General features: G+C 44.2%; 1 protein-coding gene across 2 annotated transcripts in view; it reads left to right on the top strand.

The window, feature by feature from the left end:
* Window positions 1-24,158, top strand: part of DEPDC1B (DEP domain containing 1B) — a 280,294-nt gene that overhangs the window by 174,485 nt on the left and 81,651 nt on the right. For both annotated transcript variants that reach the window (XM_086960671.1, XM_086960672.1), the window contains one exon: window positions 12,964-13,130. In XM_086960671.1, coding sequence (XP_086816797.1) covers window positions 12,964-13,130 — 167 coding nt within the window. The remainder of the gene's footprint in view (window positions 1-12,963; window positions 13,131-24,158) is intronic.

Here is a 24,158-nt window from a genome sequence, read left to right as displayed (position 1 = left end):
ATTTATTTGCATTATGTAATTTCCAAAGGCGAATCTTTGTTCCTTGCCTTGAATAACCTTCTGCGATTTTCGCTTTTTTTGTCCTCCCTCTGAACGAATTAGAATTGCGGGCATTTTTAACTGAGCTTACTTTTTACATGTGCGCCAATAATGCCCACAAATTGTTTTTTTTCTCCTTTTTAATTATATGTAATTGATTTTTGATGTAAATGTAAATTTAAATGTATCTATATGCATTGTGTTTGTACTTTTGAGGTCATATTGACCGAAATAAAGTTTATTGAACTGATACCATTATTTTTAACCACACTTATTTTCCTATATGTGTACTTTAAATGGACCAACTAAGAACATCATTTGAAATACAAGGACTTGTTCTTAATAGATAATGAGAACAAGAAAGAGATTGCAACTTAGTGTCAGTGTTGATATTTTTAACTATAATGGATTATACATCATTGATAATTGATGATAGATGCATAGGATATCTCTGAGTCCTCTATGCCCACTGTTAGACCTGACATCATTGGCTTGAGTCTCTCCTCCATTTTTTCTGTTTGCCTCTACTGTTTTACGATGTTTTGCTGGTATATGCTTTGGGCGCCGTGTCACTGCTGATCAGTGCCATAGCGCAAGTGCTCCCTATGTTAAAATGATGTATCTATTGTATCCATGTTTGGCTTATTTGGTTTACTGTCAGTCCCTAGTCTAGTGCACCAGGAGTGCCGGGGCTTGTAAATACAAATGCCGCTCGTGGGCTTGCAGCACGTGTTGTGCCACCCACAGGAGCGGCCTTGTAAAAGAATGTCTACGGGTCGGTCATTGCGAGACCCACGTGCAGTCCTGTACGGTCACGCCGGCTGCGCAGGTATCCCTACTTGCCAGCCCCTCCAACCTTCCCTTAACTTCATGTTAGTCACCCCTATGGTAGGCCCATGGGCAGGGTGCATTGTAAGTGTAAGGCAGGACACGCCTGACCAAGTTGGCATGTCCTGATAGTGAAGTGCCGCCATCTTCGTGCTTCACTATTGCGAGGTAGCCTACTCTCCGTTGGATAGAATCGGCCGCCGGGATTGTTAACGCTATAATCCTAGCTGGCTCGGGGAGCATGGTGCAATGTCGAGTTTGGTATCCCTGAACTCGGGGTTTAATTACGCATCCGTTGGTGTGGATGGTTTTTGGACTCTGGGTTTGAAAATAGTACTTTCAGAAAGCATCTATTTTCTTGTCTAACCATATCTGGTCTCTGCTGGTCTTGCGTGTGTGTGACAGGAGCTGGGTGGCTCCAAGAGGTCTGGATGAGTCAGTATGGGATGAGTGGGACATTTACGTTGAGAGTAGGGGGGAGAGTAGTTGTTGATAGCCTGCCTTGCCTGATACAATACTGGCTCCACCTCCTGCCAAGCGACTGATGGCTCTGTGCCTGCCATGGACGATCCTAGCCCCACCTCCTGCCAGGAGGGCGATAGCTCTGCTCCTGCCAGTATCAATGCTGGCTCCACCTCCTGCGGGGCGTCGGAGGACCCGGCCCGGCTCAGTGAATAAGCCAGGTGCTACTGCCTGGCTCCACCCCCCCACAGACCCGGGATGTTGGGAAATCCCCGGCATAGACAAAGGGATCAAAGACGAAAAGGGGTATAAGAGAAGGACCCCTGAACTCGGAAATCAGATCACTTCTGACAAGGAACCCTGTAACCAAGGACAAGAAGCCTGCTGATCTAAAGGACTGCCTACCCCTTCTGCCAGTGTGCTCTTGTTGGGGGAATCCTGCAGTGCTTCTTTATTTTTGCCAAGGAACCAGGAGAGAGGAACTGTGTGTGTACTCTCACGCTTGCTAAGAAAATCTCCAAGGACTGGAAGAGTGCCAGTCTCCTGCTGAAGTCACAGGGCTAAAGGACTTCATCTGCTAAAAGTGCTATTTGCTGGAAGTGTGAATCCAGCACCTCTGAAAGGACCAGCAATCACGACGATCGGACGCTGTGCCCGACCGACGCCAGCAGCAACGCCAGTGAGTGGGAGTACGGCTCTAACTCCAGAGGACCTCGTGTCTGCCCCGCTGCTGATCGCATCAACCGTGTGCCCTTCGACGCCGTGAGCGCTGCTCACTCTGTGCAACTGCATCATCGACAACGCCTGCGGAGGCCTGATCGACACCGAAGACGCGACGCCGGATTGCTCGACGCCGCTGATCATCGTGTGCTTCATTTTCCTAAGGTACTGTGTTGTTGGGGGTCCGTGTGACTCCCGGCACGACGTAGCGCTCCTCGCGGTCGACGCCGAACCTGTGGATTATCTTTGCCCCGGCGTTGTGTAGCTCCCGTGTGAGTTACCCTGTTGCTAAGAACTGTGTTTCCAAGAAGACGATTTGCTTGATACTAAAAGACTTTTTCGTGCTACAGAAGAAACTACCTTTGAACTATCCTTCTTCCTTCCCAAACGTATTTATTCCGATTGTGTACAGTTTTGCCGTTATTTTGGTCTTGTGCTAAGCCTTATATAAAAATACTTATTTTTATAATACTACGGTGTCGTGTCCATTTGTAGCGTATTCACGGTGTTACTGTATGTGGTCATAATTGCTTAACGCACAGCCTCTGAGATAAGCCTGTTCTGCTCTGCCAAGCTACCGAGGGGGTGAGCAGGGGTTATCGAAGGGTGTGATCCCCTTGCCCTGACTAGAAAAGGAGTGTCCCTATTTGTCAGAAGTGCATACCTCTGCCAACTAGAGACAGCCGGTTCTAACACCCACTAGTTGCTTTATTTGGAGTCTGAACAGCGTAAGGGTTGGCGCATTGACTTCCCATTTTAATAGGTTTCGCATTTGTTTTTACGAGTGTGGTTGTCATGTTTCAATGCTCCACTGCTCTCCTTCCTTTACTTATGAAATTGCTTTAGATTGACTCCCGGCACACTTCTTTCATAGTTGAGACCCGCTCGCGGGTGTGGATCGCATTCTTGGTGCATTACATTTCCCGTTTGTACAACGCCTTGGCATACAAGGAATTCGCTTTAAGTATATCGTCACTGCTTTAGCGTAAGGGTTGGCGCATTGACTTCCCATTTTAATAGGTTTCGCATTTGGAAAGTTGGAGCTATTGGTTTTGTAAATGACATTTTATATTTATATATCGTTATTGGCATTGTCAATAACAATATATAAATATAAAATGTCATTTACAAAACCAATAGCTCCAACTTTCCAATGCGAAATCTATTGGCAACGCCAGTGCTTGTTTCCTCATTCTCACTTTGTACTTTGAGTGAAGAAGACCTGTTGAAAGACCTCTCTGTACTTTTTTGGACTGAAAAATGGCTTCAGTAGTAGTAGCAGCAGCAGGAGCATCTCAGCCACCACCACCAAGAGGACCACCACAACACCACACTGGTGGAGATGAAGAAGAGGAAGAGGAGGAGGAGGAGGAGGAGGAGGAAGAGGAGGGGAGGAGGACATTCCTGCCAGAAGACAATACCCCATACAGGCCAAAGCCACACATTTTATGGGAGTTTTTTTCCATCCCAAGTGGCCTAAAAAAACGTTAATGCGCCAAAGGTGACTTGCCTAATCTGTAACATGGAACTTTCAAGGGGGAACCCTAACAAAAAATAGTCATTTGGCAATAACACCATGATTCGCCACATGCAGCGCAAGCATCCCAACAACTATGCTGCGGCAGAGGTGAGAGAACTGGCCAGTAACCTTCCCCAATCTTCACCCAGCACCTCAAAAAGAAAGCAACCCACTCCATCGGGACCAGAGACAAGAGAGATGGTCCCAAACATTCAACCCCAGTTTGGGAAATACAAGATCACTTGTATTTTTTGTGGGAAAACCATCACCTATGGTAAAGCATAAAGCTCAGCAACCGTGCTGGTGACAACCACAAATGCCCCAAAAATCCATAATTTTTTCCTGTTTTTTTTTTTTGCTCCAGTTGAGCCGTTTTCAATTCCTTGTTTTTTGTTTCTCCCCAGAAAAATAACAAAAAAAATATAAAATAGTTCATAAAAGCCAAAAAAAGTACAAAATGTTTAAAAAAAATATAAAACCACAAAAAGAAGAAACAAAACAGGTTTTTTCTGAACTACCTCCAATTTATAAAAAAAGCTCCATTTTTACAAAGCTCCCCCTGCGCAAATTGAAAAAAAAAAAAGGTCTATCCTGCCCCCTTTTGGTCATTCCCCTCTTTGTTTTTGCCACCTCTTGTGTCTCGATCCTACCGTGACACAAGATGGCGGCCGCTACAGACTGTTTGGAATGTTTACAGACACCCAAGAGCCAATCAAGCTTTCCGCGCGCGAACTCGCGTAGCGCACTGGTTCGCGCCCCGGTGCGCGCTTATAGATATATATATATTTTGAACCTAAATTACTCAAAATCCCCTGGAGCACATATCTTGAGACATAGCAAAGGCACATCGGGCTACCAGTCCCTACAATTTTGCCACGTTTCGTGGAAATCCGTTCAGCCGTTCGAGCTAAAAGTAAGGTCGACCGCCCTAAGGAAATTAACATGGGGAATATTTTACGCATCATGAAGTAAAATATTGATTCTTACTCCAGTATTGGAGCTTTCATAGATTTGCATACCTGAATCATTTCCCCGTCGTCGAGACTCGAGTCTCCGGTACATAAAAAGCAATGCTTAGCAGTATAGCCAACTGAAAAGAGGCTTAGGCCCATTTCTCTTTTGCAACCCATAACCTTTGTTATGTAAAAAAGGACCAAACTTTTCCCTTAGCCAATCAGAGCTCCTCACCCTCTAGAAACCTCCTGAGAGAACTTTCTACCGGCACGTTGTGCTAGGGAGTCTCCTTTGAGCTCTGCTCAAACTCTGGATATCCAGCTTTATAGGAACTTGGTTTCTATCTTTTTTCTCTTGTATTTGAGAATATTGTGACCTGTTCTCATCTACATTCTGTAGAATGTCTGGGAAAGAGAAGAAGGGTATTTTTAGAGCCTGTGCCACCTGCTCTAAGAAGAGACTCTACACTGATGGTCCACATTAAGACTGCATTTATTGTCTTTACCCGGACCACCAAGCCAAGGACTGCAAGGTATGTCGCACTTTCTCTAGCAAGACCCTTAGAGATCGTGAGGGACACCTTTTGATATTCCTTCAGAAAATCAAGGCCAGAAGGGAGGTGGTCTCTAGTGATAGTGACCAGGAGTCCTCCACTACATCTAGGAGATCTCAAAAAAGAACCAGATCTCCTCAGGCTCACTCCTCAGAGGAACGTCCTGAGAAGGCCCTAAAAAAGACTGCTCGTGGGTCTTCAGGGCGTAGTCCTTCAAAATCTCCTCCGCCAAAAGAAAAGGAGAGCAAAGGACACACTTCTAAAGAGAAAGTTTCCAAGAGAGCTCGTCTGAGCCTTCAAAGACCCCACCTTTGGTCCAAGAATCCTTCAGGAAACCATCCTCTAGTATTCGTGAGGAGAAAAGCAAAAAAATCTGCATCGTAGACTGGATAGTCGACGAGAGTGTCGATGAAGAAATCATAGTCTACGGCGACGACCACAGAGCTACAGAAGCTGCCATTGATTGTTATAGTGCCGACCGCGTCGACGGTAGCATTGACGCCGGTAACATAGACTGCAGTGATGACGACGGCCATGTCGACGACGGGATCGTCATCGACAGTGATGACAACCGGGTCGTCGACGGGAACGTGGACGATGATTACTATGTCGTCGGCGAGGAGTGGTTCTGGTGCAGTGTCGATGATGACAACAACCTCGTTGACGGTAGTGTCGACGGCGATCTCGTCGACGAGAGAAACTCCAGAAAAACAAAGGAAGAAGATTACACCAGCAGTGACTTCCCCAAGCAATATTACTCCTCTAGTTCCATCGCACCTTTTGGAAGAGGAAGAGGAGGATGAGGGGCCCTTTGGGTATGCCAGTAGCCCATCACAACTTCACGTGAAATGTCAAGAGGATGAGCATGAAGAGGGTTATGAAGAATATAACAGCCTCTCACAGCATTGTTACCAACAAGGACCTCCGGAAGAGATGGTCACTATGCCATCCTCCATGATGATGGACTTACAGTTCATGTTGGCAGATTATAAGAGGTTTCCTCAGTCAGTAGTCTCTCAGGAAGTTCCTCCTTCACGTCCCCATTCTATTCAGGCTACTCCAGTCCGTAGCAGAGAATCGCTACTGGACACTACTCCACAAACACCTCAGGTCCAACATCACCAGGATCCGGTTACCACGGATGAGGACGATCATGAAGAAAGGGAGCTAACGATAACGGAGCCCCACAAAGAATGGGATGACTATATAATCCCATCTCCGGCATCACCCACACAACAGTCAGTGGATTCTCCACTAGTGGATATTGGTGGATTCCACAACTTGATTGAGAGAGCTACAAAAATATTTCAGCTGCCTATAAAGACAACTCAGGCAGAATGCTTTCTTCATGACTTAAAGGAGCCTGATCATAAATCAGTCAATTCCATACCAATTATCGACCATGATTGGAAAGAAGGCTTGCAGGTGATGACAACCCCAGCGACAGTTACACCTGTGCTCGCTAGGTTGGACAAAAAGTATAAGGCACCCTCGGATGCACCGGCGTGTTTGCTAAAACCGGACTCTATAATTTCGCAGGCAGCGCAACAAAAATCGAAAAACCCGTTGGCGCCTATTTCTGCTCCTCCGGACAAGGAGGGACGGCGTTTGGACAACGCAGGAATATGATTCTCCTCCATGTCGGGTCTCCTAGTCAGAGCAGCTAATGCCCTTGCCATTCTGGGCAGATATGACAGGCAGATGTGGTGCGATATAGCACCATATGTTGACCTCCTTACGGAAGAAAGTAAACAGGAGGCAAGGAAGGTTCTGCAGGAAGGTGAGAGGACTTCAGTCGAAGTCATCGACTGTGCGATGGACATCGCTACCACAGCCTTTCGCTCCCTAGGAGGAGCAGCAGTTTTACGGCGCCAGGGTTGGCTAAGGGCCACTGCCTTTAGACCGGAGGTCCAAAATAAGATTCTGAATCAGCCATTTAACGGGGAGGATTTGTTTGGGCGTCTGGTAGATGAAACCCTTCAAAGTATTAAGAAGGACACGGATACAGCGAAGGCCTTGGGTATGTTGCAGTATCGGAAGATGCCCTTTCGAGGCGCCTGAGGAAGAGGACAACCATCTTATAGAGGTGGATACCAACAAGGGAGATACATCTCCTATTCTACCTCATCACAGCAATACCGGCAGCAGAACGGACAGAGACAGTCTGGAAGCTTCTCTAAATCAGCTCCCAGAGGACGAGGAGGTCGTCCAGGTAAAGACAGCAATAAAAGACCATGACAACCTTCGGTGTCCGGATTCTTATACTCCTACCCCTCCAAATGTTCCCCTGGGTGGAAGAGTAATTCACTATTTACATCAGTGGCAGAGGATAACATCGGACAAATGAGTCCTCCACATAATAAGATTCGGACATACGCTAGAATTTCTACACTTTCCTCCTCCCACACCACCTATGTATCAAGAAGTCAATCGTCTATCTCCGATGCGTCTGGAGATTCGGGCAATGCTCCAAAAGGGAGCAATAGAACCGGTACCGAACTCCCAAAGAGGAAAAGTATTTTATTCCTGTTTCTTCTTGATCCGGAAGAATGCTCTCAAGTGGCGTCCGATCTTGGACCTAAGGTCTCTAAATGCCTACCTCAAAAAACAGCCATTCAGAATGGTGACCCTCCAAGATATTCTGCTACTCTTAAACCCAGGAGATCAAATGACCTCCCTAGATTTACAGGATGCATATTTTCATATCCCCATCCATCCTTCCCACAGAAAGTATCTTCGATTTACAATGGGCAGGGACCATTACCAGTTTAGAGTGCCACCGTTCGGCCTCAAGTCTGCCCCGAGAATTTTTGCAAAATGTCTGGCGCCGGCGGCAGCTTATCTCTGAAGACAAAAACACCAAATTATTCCATACCTAGACGATTGGTTGATCAAGGCACCATCGGAGAAAGCGACTCGAGCTTCAACTTCGGCATGCATGGAGTTGTTTGCAGATCTGGGTTTGACTTTAAATGTAGAAAAATAGTCTCTTCAACCATCCAGAAGGATATCATTTTTAGGTGCCATCCTAGACACGTCACAGAACAAGACATTACCATCCATAGAAAGACAATTGGGACACGTATCTCTGGCCAAGGAGTTCAGGAGAAGACAGTGTCTTTCAGTCCGAAAGTACAAATCGCTTCTGGGGACAATGTCTTCATGCATACCACTCATTCCCTTTTGTCGATTGAGAATGGGTCCATTACAAGAGGCGTTAGATCTACAGTGGATCCTTCGAGGACAAAATCAACGTCACGCAACCGATGTTGCAGGCAGTAACGTGGTGGACTCACAGAAGCAACATCTCGGTGGATCTTTCCTTCCTTACCGAACCAGCTCCGTTTGTGGTTACCACGGATGCCTCTCTGGAAGGATGGGGAGCAGTCCTCCAGGACTTACAGGTCAGCGGCCGATGGAAACTGGAACAACACCTTCACCTAAACCTATTGCAATTGAGAACAATGGGTTTGGCATTGTTAGCCTTCCAGCCAGAAGTAGAAGGAAGATCGGTGTTAGTGCGGACAGACAACACGACCGCGATGCACTATATAAACAAACGGGGGCACAAGATCACTCTTCCTGTCGAGAAAAAGCTCAGAAGATATGGAAATGGGCTATAAGTCACAAAGTAACTCTAAAAGCCGTACATCTTCCAGGGGAGCAAAACACAACAGCGGACACACTCAGCAGGCAGAAGACAACCTGTCACGAGTGGGAACTCAATCAGGACATACTACTGAAAATCTTTGGCACATGGTGAAGTCCGACAGTGGATCTGTTTGCCACAGCCCAGAACAAGAAATGCTAATTCTTTGCAAGCTGGTATCACCAACGGGGATCGTGGGGGAATGCGTTTTCGATGGCATGGTCAGGCGTCTTTGCCTACGCTTTTCCGCTGATTCCCCTTCTGCCGCGAGTGCTCACGAGTGCTCACAAAGATGAAGAAGTAACTGTGCAGGATGATACGGATAGCCCCTTGGTGGCCCAGGCAGCACTGGTTCATGGAACTGCTCCTTTTATCAGAAACAGAACCAATAGGTCTACAGCCAATACCAGCACTGTTGACTATGACTCAGGGACAGGTGCGGCATCCAGACCCGACATCACTGCAATTAGCGGCCTGGCTCCTGAATACAGAGAATTTCATCACTTAAACATTCCGGCAGAATGCAGAGAGATACTGTCTAAAGCAAGGGCTGAAGGCACTAATAAAACATATAAGATGACATAGAAAAGATTCTGCTTGTGGTGTCAGGAGAACGACTTGCATCCTCTGCGGGCAGAGGCACATGAGATCATCCCTTATTTACTACGGCTGGCAAAGTCAAGTTTGGCCCATGCCTCAATTAAAGTGCATCTAGCGGCGATCTCTAGATACAGAAGAACCTCATTGGGTCCGTCTTTGTGGTCGGAAAGGATTGTAAAACAATTAATGAAGGGGTTGTTTAGAGCTTACCCACCTATCAGGCCTCCACTATGGCAGCTGAACATTGTTTTATCACAATTGATGAAACCACCATTTGAGCCATTTCACAGAACTGATCTAAAATTCCTATCCTGGAAGGTGGCTCTATTAATAGCTCTAACATCAGCCAGGAGAGTGGGAGAGATACAGGCACTTACAACGCAAGAACCCTTTCTGCAATTCAGAGAGGACAGGTTGGTGCTCAGTACAAATCCGAAATGTATTCCGAAAGTACCATCAGATTTCCACTTGAATGAGCCATTGATCCTTAAAAGATTCTTTCCTCAACCATCTACAGCTGCAGAGAGGACTCTCCACACTCTGGATGTTCAGCGTTGTCTGAAATTTTATTTGCAAAGAACAAGATCTTTCAGAAAATCTACACAATTGTTTGTGGCTTTTAGTGCCCCAAGGAAAGGGTTCCCGTTGTCAAAACGGGGAATTGCACAATGGATTTCAAACGCCATTCAATTCTGTGATCAGGCGGCGGGGAAGCCGTTGGGTGCACATGTTCGTGCACATTCAACAAGAGCGGTGTCAACCTCTACTGCTCTGTTTTCAGGCGTCTCCATTCAGGACATCTGCAGGGCGGTTACCTGGAGAAGTACGCATACCTTTACCAGACATTACTGCCTAGACGCTCATGCAAGAGGCAGTGTGGGACAAGCTGTACTGAGGAACCTTTTCCAGTAACGTTGAGCCTTCTTTGTCATCCCTCCTTCCTTTGTTGGTAAGAGAAGCACATGTTATTGTTGTATGATGTCTGGTATATGATTTATGAATAATTTGTCTATGCATATTTACATACAGCTACTGCTCTGAGGGAAGATCATGTGTTACCTATTTGGGAGAGGTAGGTGACAAAACAAAATGCGCTATGTTTTACTGCTCGCTATTCTGATTCAGGTATGTGAATCTATGAAAGCTCCAATACTGGAGTAAGAAAACAAGTTACTTACCTGTAACTGTAGTTCTCCAGTATTGGAAGCTTTCATAGATTCACATACACCCACCCTCCTCCCCTGAGAGGCTCACCTCGGATTAGGCACAAAGGGTGTTATAGCACAAGTGCCTGAAAATCTGAGGGGCAGAAGGTTCTCTCAGGAGGGTTCTAGAGGGTGAGGAGCTCTGATTGGCTTAGGGAAAAGTTTGGTCCTTTTTTACTTAACAAAGGTTATGGGTTGCAAAAGAGAAATGGGCCTAAGTCTCTTTTCAGTTGGCTATACTACTAAGCATTGCTTTTTATGTACTGGAGACTCCTGTCTCGACGACGGGGAAATTATTCAGGTATGTGAATCTATGAAAGCTTCCAATACTGGAGAACTACAGTTACAGGTAAGTAACTTGTTTTCATTTTGATCCTATTCAATTCTTTGTTTCCATCCCGCTTCAGAATTCCCAAAAAGTCCTTGATTTTTCTTTCCTAACTGCTAATGTATACAGTTCATTTAGAGGTGTTTACATTTTGCTCTGTTACAAAAGATGACATTCTACAACCTTTCCTCTCACACTACATGTTCCCTAGCAAGTTTGTCACATGATTCAGTTTACTTTTCTTGCTGTGAGAGGGGTTTGTAAACACCAATCCCCATGGTAAAAAAATAAGCAGCAATTTGGCACACAACATAGCCAGTCATTTGATCCCTTTCATTAAAGCACAACAAATGTAACAACACAAAACCAGAATATAATGGCATCCTAATCCTTGTTTGCACTTTCGCGACCAACCAAAAATGTACTTGGGAGTCTAAATTTACCTTTTGTGAATCGGGCCCTTAGACTTCGGATTTAAACTAAGACTTCATGTCTAAGTCCACCTTTGTGAATTGAGCCCAGTCTTTCTACTTGCTGCCGGTTGTGTGGAACCATGAACATTTCTTCAATGTTGAGCGAAGGTTGTAGCAATTGTGCTTCAGAGTAGGATCCAGGGTGACATATCATGTATTTTACATCATTTAATTAACGGATAAGTCTCAAGTTACCAATTGAAAAATGTTATACACAGACGACAATAGTGCTTAGGTACCCAAAGCTCGACCCTTTCTGACTGAAAGTCTGAATTCAGTCCTGGACTCTGTATTCAACCCGAGGCGGACGGGTACTGTCACCTTAGTACAAACTTGTCGATTTTGGACACCAACATTGGACAATCCTTACTGCCTCCCCAGTTGTCCGACACTGGCCCAGGTTATGTTTCTTTAATTTAAGAAGCATAGCTTTGGTATGGTGAATAAAGAGGCTTCCAGGCTTCTCTCTTGGCGCTCTGGTGTGACCTTGACTTGAATTGCACCTTGTGGGACCTTGGGATCAGGTACTGGGCCTCAAGCATTTTCAGAACTCAGGAGCTGGAGTCGTCTGTAGAATTAAACCAGGTGCCTCTGGCAATCTCCACTGATTCCAAGTCCACACAACCCCCAGAAGAAAAGGTATTTAATGATTAAGAACACACCACGGTTCAGATTGTTTGCATATTTTTGAGAGATGTGTATATGTGTGTTCTTAGTAGGTTTCGCATAAATATCTGCAAATGCATTTAAAGTGGATAACCTCACAGGTGATTGCTGCAAATCGTCCTAGCATCATAATTTTTATAACTACCCTTTTTCATCTGTTTTTCCACTTTTTATTTCTATAATATTTTACATATTCAGTTTTTACTCCACTCCCGTCACTCCTGATATTCCCTCTTAATACCTATTAGAAGGACCTCTTCTGTTGTGCTAACTTAAAACAGTGTGTTTAGCCATACCTACTTGCAGAAGCGACCCTTCATATCCTCGACTGTGGCTCAGCAACAAACTCCCTGTAGCTGAGGATGCATCCAGGCACTATTTTGTGGTAAAGGGTGACATTGATAAGGCACTGCTTATCCTTTTCACCCATTTGTACCCACAACCTCCCCGTTTGGTGCTCGGGCATATTCATAGATTTGTATTTTGCAGCTACCTTGAAGTGATTCTGTCTGCTTTTAAATCCGCTTATTTGATTTCAAAATCTAAATAGTTAAATTTGAAAAACTATGTTCTAAGTTAGCCAGAAGAATATTAGCAGGTTTATTAATTTGACAGTTTGCCTCAGAAGAAATGCCTGCAATTTGTACAAGCCTTCTTGCCCCACTGCTCATCTCCTGCCCACTTCAGAACATTAAGCAGATTTAAAGAATGTATTTATTATACCAACAATGCATTGTTAGGACGGCATTGATTTTTGATGGTATTGTAGAATACGTTGGCCTGTAATATTTTCCATTTTTAGTCTTTGGTATTTGTATATCGTTCATATGATGTATTTCCTACAGGCCTAGGATTCCTTGAATTAGAGTTGTCTGTGTTGGTTACTAAATTTCAGATAAACATAGGAAGCGTTGGCTGAATGTTTCAAGGAATTGAAACTATATTTCTATTAAACATTTTTATCCAGGTCTTCTACAGAAAAGGCAAGTAGCTGTTGAAGCACTTCAGGTTTGCTGTCTTCTTCTGCCTCCAGAAAATCGACGGAAGCTACAGCTTTTGATGAGGATGATGGCAAAGATCAGCCTCAACCGAGAGATACCTTCACTGTGTGAAACCGTCGGAGCACGAATGCTGGTCAGTATGTTCTCCTGCAGTCCTTCATGTACGAAGTGTCAGCCCTCATTCGATATTCAATCAAACATTCCTATGCACTGTAAGTCAGTTTCAGATTGATACTTCTTACCACAGATTCCTCACCTAAAATAATCCCAGGCGCCTGACTGGATCCAGATTTTCAGCAGCTATTGCTGCAGCCACCAGTAGATGTTGACCTTCGACTCCACAAAGACTATGCACCTTCCCAGAAGGGGCGATGTAGGCACTGCCCAAGCATACTAATACCAGTCCTTTTCTTTCCATTCATTGCAGATCCAGAGGTAAGTTCTACAGATGCTTTAATTCAGCATAGTGAGTGTGCCAGGAAATCTGTAGGGTGACCTTGCTGCAGATCTTGGAGGCAATGCTGGGTCCTTCTGCAGAGGATTCCTGCACCATGGGACCATGACTGTGCTTAGGCCAGGACTTCTTTGCTGGCACCGGTTCAAAGTTCCACTCCAGCCCCTTTGTCTGTCTGGTTCCAACTGCACTAGCTCCAACTCCGGAAGAATCCGTGCCGTGTCCCGTCTGGACACCCATTTACAATTCAGAGCCGATGTTTCCCCGCACTAGACTTATGTTGTACTATAAAATCACCAAAGCACAGCCTCCTACGTTAGATCCACAGCATCTTCCTTGACGCCAGAACTGGAGGAGGCTCGAGGTACTTGTTTGGCTTCACTTTGATTCAGTTCCAGGGCCTCTGAGTATACCACATGGTGAGCCCTATTAGGAGGTAGACAACTTGTTCCACCCTTGCTGCACTGTTGCTGGATTATGCCTGAACCTACAAAATGCTAATAGGTTAGTCACTTACCCTGAGGCTGTATTGGAATCTCCGACAGGTACTCCCACAGAGCAAAGTGCATCCTTTACTGTGGTTGTTTGCAGGGCAACAAAGTTCTTAATTTGCAACTACCTCTGATTGAACGTACAGGTCATGCCTGCCAAGTTGTAATCCTTGCTGCCTTTCATTGAGGACCTGGCAGACACTTTAATGGCTACCTGAAAAAAGCTGTGCTATGCTTATCTGGTCAGTCATCCGGTAGACCCAGAACAGATATCGGTGACCCATCTTTTCTCACCCAGCATCCATCACCAAAAAACGTAATGGCACAGGCATCCGTAAACAATTTCAACCGCAAGTCTTTCCCTTCTGCAATACCAGATAGAAACTTGAAACACATTCGGCAGGAGTATATTTTCCTCCACCAATTTGGTCCCTCAATGCGGTACATCTTCTACACTATTGTATACATGCTCTTTGGGACCTGGTCTGAAACGTTTTGCGAGCTATCTCCAACTAATTCAGGACTGCCTTTGCCTAAAGTCAACACAGACCAGACCCAGCAAATGTATTATAGGTTGGTCTTGACACAACTGATTCTGAAGCCCTGTCATGGCAACATTTTTGTGATCAGGTGTCCTGCCTAGATGCAAACTCTTGGATTTTCAGGAGACGTCCAGGTATCCTAAATGGACATGCTCTTAGATGGATCCAGACTCTTTGCAGCTTTCAAGCACATAGTTGACCTTTTCTCCAAAGACAACCTTGTTATGGCCGTTTCCCCAGGCTTGCTGTCTCCAGCCCACCAGTGTCATCAACATTACAGAAGATTCAGTGGTTAATCAGAGGATCTTGCCTATTGACAATGGCAGCCCAGTGATAGCCCTTGCAAATAGTTCAGAAGCCAGCCCAGAAATCCTTACTTCAGAGGGATAGTGGTGGTCCCTGAATGGTGACACCACCAAGAATAATCCCCTTCAGCCACCACCTCTCTCACACTGTAATGGCTACCAAGTCTCTTTGACGATTCCTTGCAAGACCATGCACACCCAGTAGGGGAGGCAGTGTTTGTTTTGTACTACCCGTCTGTAAATCCTCACTTCAGATTAGTGAGTGCTGCAAATTCTTCAAAGGGCAGATGTCCTACTATTCCTTTCTCATGAACCACTTCTATCCTACCTTTTCCTGTTCCGGTATCAGCAGATAATGCTTTATTTTTTTTGTGTAAGTCAAGTCCCTGTTGGCCCTGGGGGCCATTGAAAGGATGCTGGAATCCAATAAAGGCAAGGGGTGTTTCTCTGGCTATTTCTTGGTGAACAAAGACAGGCTCAAGCCAATTTTATATTGTGCCTTTTTACAGAAGTTCAAATTCATAATATTTATGCTGCCCTGGATTTATCTGCCCTGCAGTTGGAAAAATTAAAAGTGCCCTTGGATTGTAGGACTCAAGCTTTCTTATGCTCTTCCTGCAGTCCCAGTGATGCTACTTTCAGAATCTGGGTATTGCCAATATACAGTTCTTGCCTTCAGCCTCACCTCTGCCCCATAGGTGTTTACAAAGGCAATGATGGTCGTACCAACATTCGCAGGTTGGGGATACATTTGTTTCTGTACCTCAATGGCTAGCTGCTGAAGGTGGGCTTGCCGAGGTCAGTCGCAGACCTCTTTTGATTGATTATCTCCCATCTGTCAAACCTGGTGTTTTCCATCAGCAAACTGAAGTCCCATTTGATGCCCACGCAGGGCCATCCTTGACACAGTGGCAGCCTTGCAGTGGAACCTGCATTTGCAGTAGGTATGTCACTAGAGCTGCATGTCCTACAGCATTGGAATCTTGAGGGCGGGGGACAACCTATTAACTTTAGTGGTGACTGGTGCACACCAATATGTCGTTCAGCAGGCTGGTCAACCCCATCCAGAGCTCGCACTAGTGACAGATGCATCACCTCTCCTTGTTGGGACATACTCCTGGAAGAGGTCAAGGTCAGGGGTCTGAGTTTTCCAATAGAATACTGGCTGTACATCAACATTCTGGAGCTTCGTACCAGCCGACTGGCTCTGAAAGCCTTTCTCTTCTCCATTAGGTCCTGACAGACATCCCAAATGCAGTTTGGGACTACAACATGCAGGGTGGCGTGGATTTATGAACCTTGTGCCTGCGCCTTTTGAAGGTGGCTAGACCAAAAAGGGATTTTTCTGATGGCCAGTCACCTTGTGTTGGTCACTAAACAGGGCAGGTGAGCTCAGCAGATGTCAAGTGGCAGACCATGAATAGCATCTTCGCCCCTGGGTGACTTAAAACATGGTTGACCTGACTGGATAGGTTTGCCACCATAGAGAGCATGCAATGTTGAGACTTCTAGACCCTTGAGATTCTATCATGAGGATCCCTAGGGGATGCATTCCACGTACAGTGGAGTACAGGGCCTTTTGTATGCATTGCCTCTGCTTCAATTGCCAAGGAATATCAAAACGGACCGTCCCAAATCCTCTAAATATCCCCGGAGTGGGCCAGGAGTGTGGAGTATTCTGACCTGTTGAGCCTGAGCATTTGCTCTCCGATCTGTCGACCTCTCAGAGAGGACGTTCTGTCTCGACAAAAGGATTGAGTAACTCACCCAAATGTCCACAATTCACACCTCTATGCATGGGGCTTGAGTTGCATTAACTAACCACCTTTGACTTTCCTGCTGAAAGCAGTGGATGCGATTTTTTTATACCCAGACACCCTTCAACTAAAAACATGTATTTAAGGTATTGGGAGAAAGGTGTGGCCTAGTGTAGGGACCATCAGCTTGAGTTCCTATGGGCCAAGTTGTCAAATGTTCTGTTTATCTTATCTTTGGCCTAGCAAAGCTTTGCAGTAGACCAAGCGTCTCCAACGAGTAGCTTGTGAGCTACCAGTAGCTCTCTATCTACTTGTGAGTAACTCACCTGCGTGCATCTCAGACTTCTAACATGAAAGCCTTTGGTTGATTATAATATTATTATTATTATGCCAAAATTAAAAAGCATGTATTTGTGACAAAAATGTGTGTATTCTCAGAACTCATAAGCTGATGTTTGGAGAAAAATGATTCGATGTCCAAAACAAATTAAAAGCTACTATTTGAGTTGGAGAAATTCATTACTCTTATTATTGCCTTGGTGCAGAGAAATTGTAGCTATGGGTGTTCTGTATTACACATGTAGATGCATTCCAAATTGTATTGTGTTTTTTTACTTTACTGCTGGCAGCCCTGCCTAATTCACTGATGTGGTCACTGCTGACAGACTTGGATGCACTATCCCATCACTTACAGTAGCTTTGGATAATTTTGCTTGAACATAAGTAGCTTTGATTACAGGAAAGGTTGGAAACCCCTGCAGTAGACTGTTAAAGGTTGTCAACGTTTTCCTTCTTTTTGTTTGTGCCGGACTAACCTACTTTAATCAAGTCACCTGTTGTGATGAGGTCCTTAAAAGGTCTACACACCTTAATGCAAAAACTGTTATGCCTCAATGGGATTACCTTCCTCCTCACTTTTCTTTTGTGCACACAGTTTGAATCCAGGCACAGTTGTTAACTACAGCTCTATGCCATGAAGATGTTTTTCTTCACAGTGACTTTTGTGCTCCGTGTTAGATATCAGCGGGTGCAGTCATTGCAACATGCATATACCACAGTTGTTTTTTGTGTGTGTGTTTTTTTTGTACAAAGTGGTGCTGAGAACCCATGATTCCTTTCGGCCAAAGATTGTAACTTCCTGCCATGTAGGTCAGTTCCTCAGTCTTCCTGCATTTCTCTCCCTGCCACATCCATCAAAAGAGAATATGAGGCTCCACCATCTTGATCCAAGGAGAACCATCGTTTTTTTCTGTTGAGTGCCGTAAAGAGGAATAATGTGTAAACGGCGATCTCATTGTGGGCTTTGCTGGTGTCAAAAAGGGGAAGGCAGTTCAGAAATTAACCCTCTTCAGGTGGATTGTTCCATGCTAATGACTCTATGTGCAGGCCAAAAAGAAACCCCTTGAGAGCCTGCAAGTTCATTCTAGCTGAGCTAACTCCACTGCATAGGCATGGGGTGCTCATGTCCTAGGCAACTGACTGGCAGCTAAATAGGTGTCAGTGCATGTATTTACCAAGCACCGCTTGAGGATTCTGTAGTTAGACCATCAGAAGGTCAGTTTTTCCTCTTTAATCGTAGATTCCACACCACACTCCTCCGTATGTGACTTGGGTAAGATAGTAAAAGAGGTAGTAGCACCGTCCCAGACCCAGGTCTCTAAAATGATGTCACGTAATTGGACTAACCGAAATTAGGTTTTGAGTGCCTAGAGTGTTTCACATTATATTGTGTATTAATATATGGAAGCTGATTTCATTGAGATGGTTGGTCTTTAACTGAATGGTGGGAGGTTGTGGAGTATGCTGTTCAGCATGCAGATAGGTAGGCAGGTACGATTGTCTGTAGCAAAATGTAGTGCATGAGGTCAATAGAGGTCAAGATTGCGAAGGTGTCCCGATCGAGTGAGGCAAAGAGGCTCAAGTTTTGTGAGTGATCAAATGGTTTGTGCTGTTAGTATATTCAGTTAATGCTTTTGTTGGGGAAAATTATCATTCTCTTTGGTGATCTGCTGCTATGCTGAGCTGAGATTTGGTAGGTACCAGAAATAATGTAGTAAAGTGTCTCTGTTGTGCGTCTGAGTTAGTAAGTGGTGAGGTTGAGTTTAAGTTGAAGTTAATACCTGAACACCCTCTCCCAAAATTACCACTTTAGGTTCATGGCTCAATTGTAATATGAAGAGAGACATCATTCATCCAAAACACTAAGTTGCCAATAACTTTAATTCCCATCTCCTGATCCTACTAGATATCTGCAGCCTTTGACACACTTTTTTAAGTTTGATTTATTGAAGAAAATAAAGGAAGGGGAGGGAGGGGGAGAGGGGAAGGAAAAGTTACAATAAATAGATGTACAAAATAAGCAATACAGTAATGAATTCCATGTAAGGTATGCACAACAAGCATGAAGAATTATGAGCAGTAATACTTAAATTTAGATAAAAGGCAAAATTAATATGATAAAATTGAATAATTGCAGTAATCAAAGAACAAGAAAATCATGGGGGTTTACGGACTTCAACTGTGTTAGGATCCGGGGAAGGATGTGTAGGAGCAGAGGAGGAAAGGTATGTTACTAAGGGAAGCCAGATCAAGTCTCGTTTAATAGCTAGAGATATAGGTGTGACATAAGTGGTATCCAAACGATGATGAAAGCAAACCGCATTCCACCAAGATTGGTAGGAAATAGTTGCAGCCTGTTTCCAGTTCGAAGTGATAATGTGAAAAGCTATAGCTATGAAGAGATCAAGTAAAGGGTAATGACTAGGGGAAAGAGGAAGTTCTGGTGAGAGAGAGCCTAGAAAAATGTGTGTAGGGGAAAAGGGAACTTGAAATTGAAAGATTTTCTGTATTTGCTTCCAAACTAGGTGCCAGAACTGGGAAGTAGGAGGGCATTCAAACAACATATGCTTAAGGTCTGCAGTGGAACAGGGGCAAGACCAACAAATAGAAGTGGTATCTGGTGAAAAACGGGATAAAACTAGTGGAGTGAATAGGGTTCTGTTATAAATAAAATATAAAGTTTGGGTGGTATTCGCAGCTCTAGAGGTTTTATGAAGTTTAGTCCAAATTTTTTCCCAAAAAAGTACAGGCCAAGTCTGAGAGGGATCAGATTCCCAGGCAATTTCGATGCGCGATTTAGGTCTATCGTCAACAGAGCGGAAAGAATTATACAAAGCGGATGCAGAAGGAGAAGCTGCTAGTAAAATAGAAGTGGATTTATGTTCTAAAGGAACATCATTGGAGGATGATAAGGAGCGAAGATGGGAGACCAAAACAGGTAAAAGGGTAGCGTGTTGCGCCCGGGCAGAAGCAGGCAGTGAGTAAAGGGATTGGAGCTCCTGAAAGGAGAAAGGCGTACCTTGAGATATTAATTGGGAAATCCAACATATTCCACGAGAATACCAAAATTTCCAAAAGAAAGTGCGGTTATGGATTTTGAGGAGTGAGTTATTCCAGATTGGTTGTTCGTGAATGGAAAGGAGGGATGGATAGGATGAAGATAGGAATGGTGAAAGGAGATTGCGAGAATGAGAAATAACAGGTGTACGAAGACGAGGTAGAGGAGAAGAAAAGGATAGAAATTCGCGAAAGGTGAATGGAGAAATGAAGGAAGTTTCCATATTTAACCAGACGGGAGGATAGTGAGGAGGATCAGAAGATAGCCAGCGAATTGATTGTTTCATGGTAAAGGCTCGATGATATTCCCTGAAATCAGGAAAACGAACTCCAGAATGAGCTTTATCCTTCCGTAGAGAAGCAAGGGCTATCCGAGGACGCTTACCGTTCCAAAGAAATTTCAATAGTAAAGAGTCTATCTTTTTGAAGAAAAAGATTGGAATGCGGAGTGGGAGCATGGAAATAGTATAAAGAAGAAGAGGGGATAACATCATTTTTATAGAATTAAGTCGACCCCACCAGGACAGAAAAACTGGATGCCAGCTTGTAATAGCCGTGTCCATTTTTTTGAAGATGTAATCAAAGTTTAATTTAAGAGTGTCAGATAGAAGGGGGGCGAACCAAACTCCCAAATATTTAATTTTAGTTGGTTGCCATGAAAAACCCGTTTGGGTAAAAAGATGTTTCTGGCAGAGGGGGTTTAAAGGTAAAATTTTGCATTTATCAGCGTTTAAGCCATGACGCAGTTTAGAGACAGCATGAGAAATTTCAGCGATCGAAATATCATGCTCTAAGGAATGGAAATCCACGTGGGAAATTGGAGGAGAGGGAAGAGAGTGAAAGTAAGAGAGGATATCATCAGTTTTGGGATTTGCTCAGGGTGTGAAGGTTATCATAAAATTTGACAAATTCTGTAAGGATATCCTTATCTTTAAGTGTAGAATCTCCAGAAGAGGTCTTGATAGATTCAATCTTTGTGCGTTCCTTTCTTATTTTTAAATAATTGGTCAGAAGCTTCCCCATCTTATTCTTACCACCATAATATCTGGAATTACATTTGTGCAAGCTATTAGAAGCAGCATCGGTTGTATATTTGTTAAAAGAAATCTTGGCATCGATAAGTGATTTAAGAGAAGAATCTGATTTAGAGGCGTAATAGGCAAGTTCTAAAGCTTTAATATCAGCAAAAAGTTTCGCCGATTTGGCTTCTCGAAGCCTCTTCCGTTTGGCCACAAAATTGATGATAAAACCTCTAGAGGCTGCTTTAAAAGAGTCCCAAACTGTAACAAAAGAGGAATCGGGGGGTATGATTTAAAAGAAAAAATTCGTTGGCAAAGGCAGTAAATTCGGTGCAAAAAGCGGGTTCTAGAAGTAAAGCATTATTGAACCGCCATCTGCCTGAATGGGGAGAGAATGGGATTACGTCAAGGTCTACAAAAACTGGAGCATGGTCGGAAAGTAGAATGGAACCAATTTCAGAGCGGATGGCATGTTGGGACAGAGACTTACTAAGGAAAATATGGTCAATGCGGGATTGGGACTGATGAGGGGGGGAGTAGAAACTATATTCTCTAACATCAGGATTGCACAATCTCCAAATATCCACTAAAGCATTACTTTGAAAAGATTTCACAAATTGAGTGTGCATTCGGGAGGGTACAAATTTGACTTTTGACTGACGGTCAAGGAAAGGGTCATTAACTTGATTACAATCTCCTCCAAGAAGTATGTAATCTCCAGATAGGGAGGATAATTTAGAAGAAATAGAGGGCCAAAAAGACCTGTCAATCCCAGTAGGGGCATACACATTGAAAAGAGTGAGAGGAATGTTGTCAATAAGTAATGTAACAAGAACCCAACGGCCATCAACATCACATTCATGAACAATGGAGGAGACGTTTAACTTTTTATGTAACAGGATTACAACACCATTCTTTCTCGTTGCCGAAGGGGAACAAATAACATGACCCACCCAACAACGTTTGAGCTTTAGAGCTTCTGCTTCAGCAAGATGCGTCTCTTGTAGGAGGGCAACATCAGTCTTAAGTCTTGCCAAATGTGAGAGAACTCTTTGCCTTTTAATGGGATTATTCAATCCCTTAACGTTCCATGTCGTTACACGGAATGAAACAATTGAGAAAAACAACTAGCAGCAACATGCCTATTAATGCATAAAAAATAAACTAAGAGAATTGAGAGTAGTGAGAATCCAATGATAAGGAGAATAGGATAAGAGAGAAGAAGAAAGAAAAAGGAAAAAGACACAGAGAAAATAGAGCGAGAACTTCTGCAAAAAGCGTATTGAAACATAGAAGAAGGAAGAGGAAGGATAGACCAAAAAATAGAAAGAAGATAATAAATGGGAGGAGAAAGAAAAGGAGGAAAATGACTGAGAGCAGGCAGAGAAAAAGAGAAGGAGAAAGGGGACAGGAACAATAGATACCAAGAAGACAGTACAAGTCCAAAACGAACGACTGAAAGACATACTTACGGGTACGGGAAATGCAAACGAAAACGGGGTAGTGGGCATCAGAAAGACGACAGCGACATCACCAAGAGAGGACGCCAGACCACAATGCTCACAGATCCACAGGCAGCGCATATACATCAGGGAAACACCGGATGGAAAAAGGAAGGAGAAGGCGTGGTGTCTGGAAATGGAAGAGAAGAAAAGGATCAAAACCATGGGAAACAAAGAAATATGACTCGGGTCACAGGACAAGAAAGACAAATTGGCGAGGAAAACTCGTAACAAGAACGAGAGATTCAGAGAATAACAACAACAACATTAAGGATAATAGATGAGAAGGAACACCATGGGAAACAAAGAAATATGACTCGGGTCACAGGACAAGAAAGACAAATTGGCGAGGAAAACTCGCAACAAGAACGAGAGATTCAGAGAATAACAACAACAACATTAAGGATAATAAATGAGAAGGAACTGCAGGCTCAATCAGGGAGGTCTGGAAACGTCTATGACATCAGGGCTCTGTTGACGAAGATACTCTTGAAGAACTGCAGGGTCTTCATAAGTGGTGGTTTTGTCTTTGTAGGTAACTTTGAAGAGACACGGGTGGAGAAGACCATATCTTACGTTGAGAGCTCTGAGCTGAGGACGTAAATCAAGAAATCTTTTCCGCCTGTCTGCTGTGGTCTTGGAGACATCCTGAGATAAATACAGACGGTGACCTTGCCACATGATTTGCTTTTTGAGCTTTTCAGCTGAAAGAACCTGCAAGAGGTCAGTGTATTAAAGAAATAGCATGATGACCCCCCTGGGCTTAGAGGAAACTCGAGGACCAAGGCGGTGAGCTCTTTGGATGTTGATGGAGAGTAGAGCTGGGGTATCCAGAATCTTTGAAAGAAAAGTCTGAAAGAAAGCAGTGGGGTTAGACCCCTCTGTAAGTTCCGGAAGCCCGTAAAGGCGTAGGTTGTTCCTACGATTTCTATTTTCCAAATCCTCTGACTGTTTTTTAAGCAGAAGAACCTCAGTTTCCAGTGAGGAGATGCGAGAACAGGATGCGTGGAGGGAATCCGAAGACTGTTCTAATATAAGAACGCGGGATTCTAAAGTAGACCATTTATCCTGCATGGCTTGCATGTTCTTAGTGGTAGCCTCCATGAAAGGCTTGAGAGCGCGAATTTCCTCTAGGATGATGTCCATTGTAGATGAAAATGCGCCGTTTTCAGGAGCAGGAGGGTCTTTCTTGAGGCGTTTACCAGAAACTAAAGGCGTTTTCCCGCCATTCTGAGATTTAGGAATAGCACCATGCGAAATGTCAGGTTTTGACGGCTTGCCTCCCTCCATATCCGGAGGAGGTGAGTCAGAATCTGATCCGGAAGGTAGCTTGATACCCGCAGCGAGCTTCAAATTGCGGGGTTTCCCCATATAATTGCGTTGAGCGGTAATGATAAAAGGAGAGCACTTCAGCACAGAAAAGAGTCAGAGTTATGAGTGACCAACCGCGAGCAACCTGCTTCACCACGAAAGGAGATGTCAGTAAAGAGTCAGGCTTATTAAATAACAGTCAATTATTATCAATGAGGATATGATGGCATTGTTGAAATGTTGCGCAAGCCAGAATGAGAAGAAAGAAAGCCAAAACATTCAGTAGCGTAGAGAATGAAATGAAACAAGCCAGACTCCTATACGGCAGTTGAGTTGAAAGAAATAGTCCAAATGGAGAGTGCGCTATACATTTTGAAGTATGAG

Source organism: Lissotriton vulgaris, chromosome 3_1 (genome assembly GCF_964263255.1).
Source record: "Lissotriton vulgaris chromosome 3_1, aLisVul1.2, whole genome shotgun sequence".
In the NCBI taxonomy this organism is placed as follows: Eukaryota; Metazoa; Chordata; class Amphibia; order Caudata; family Salamandridae; genus Lissotriton; species Lissotriton vulgaris.
This window is presented reverse-complemented; position numbering and strand designations above follow the sequence as displayed.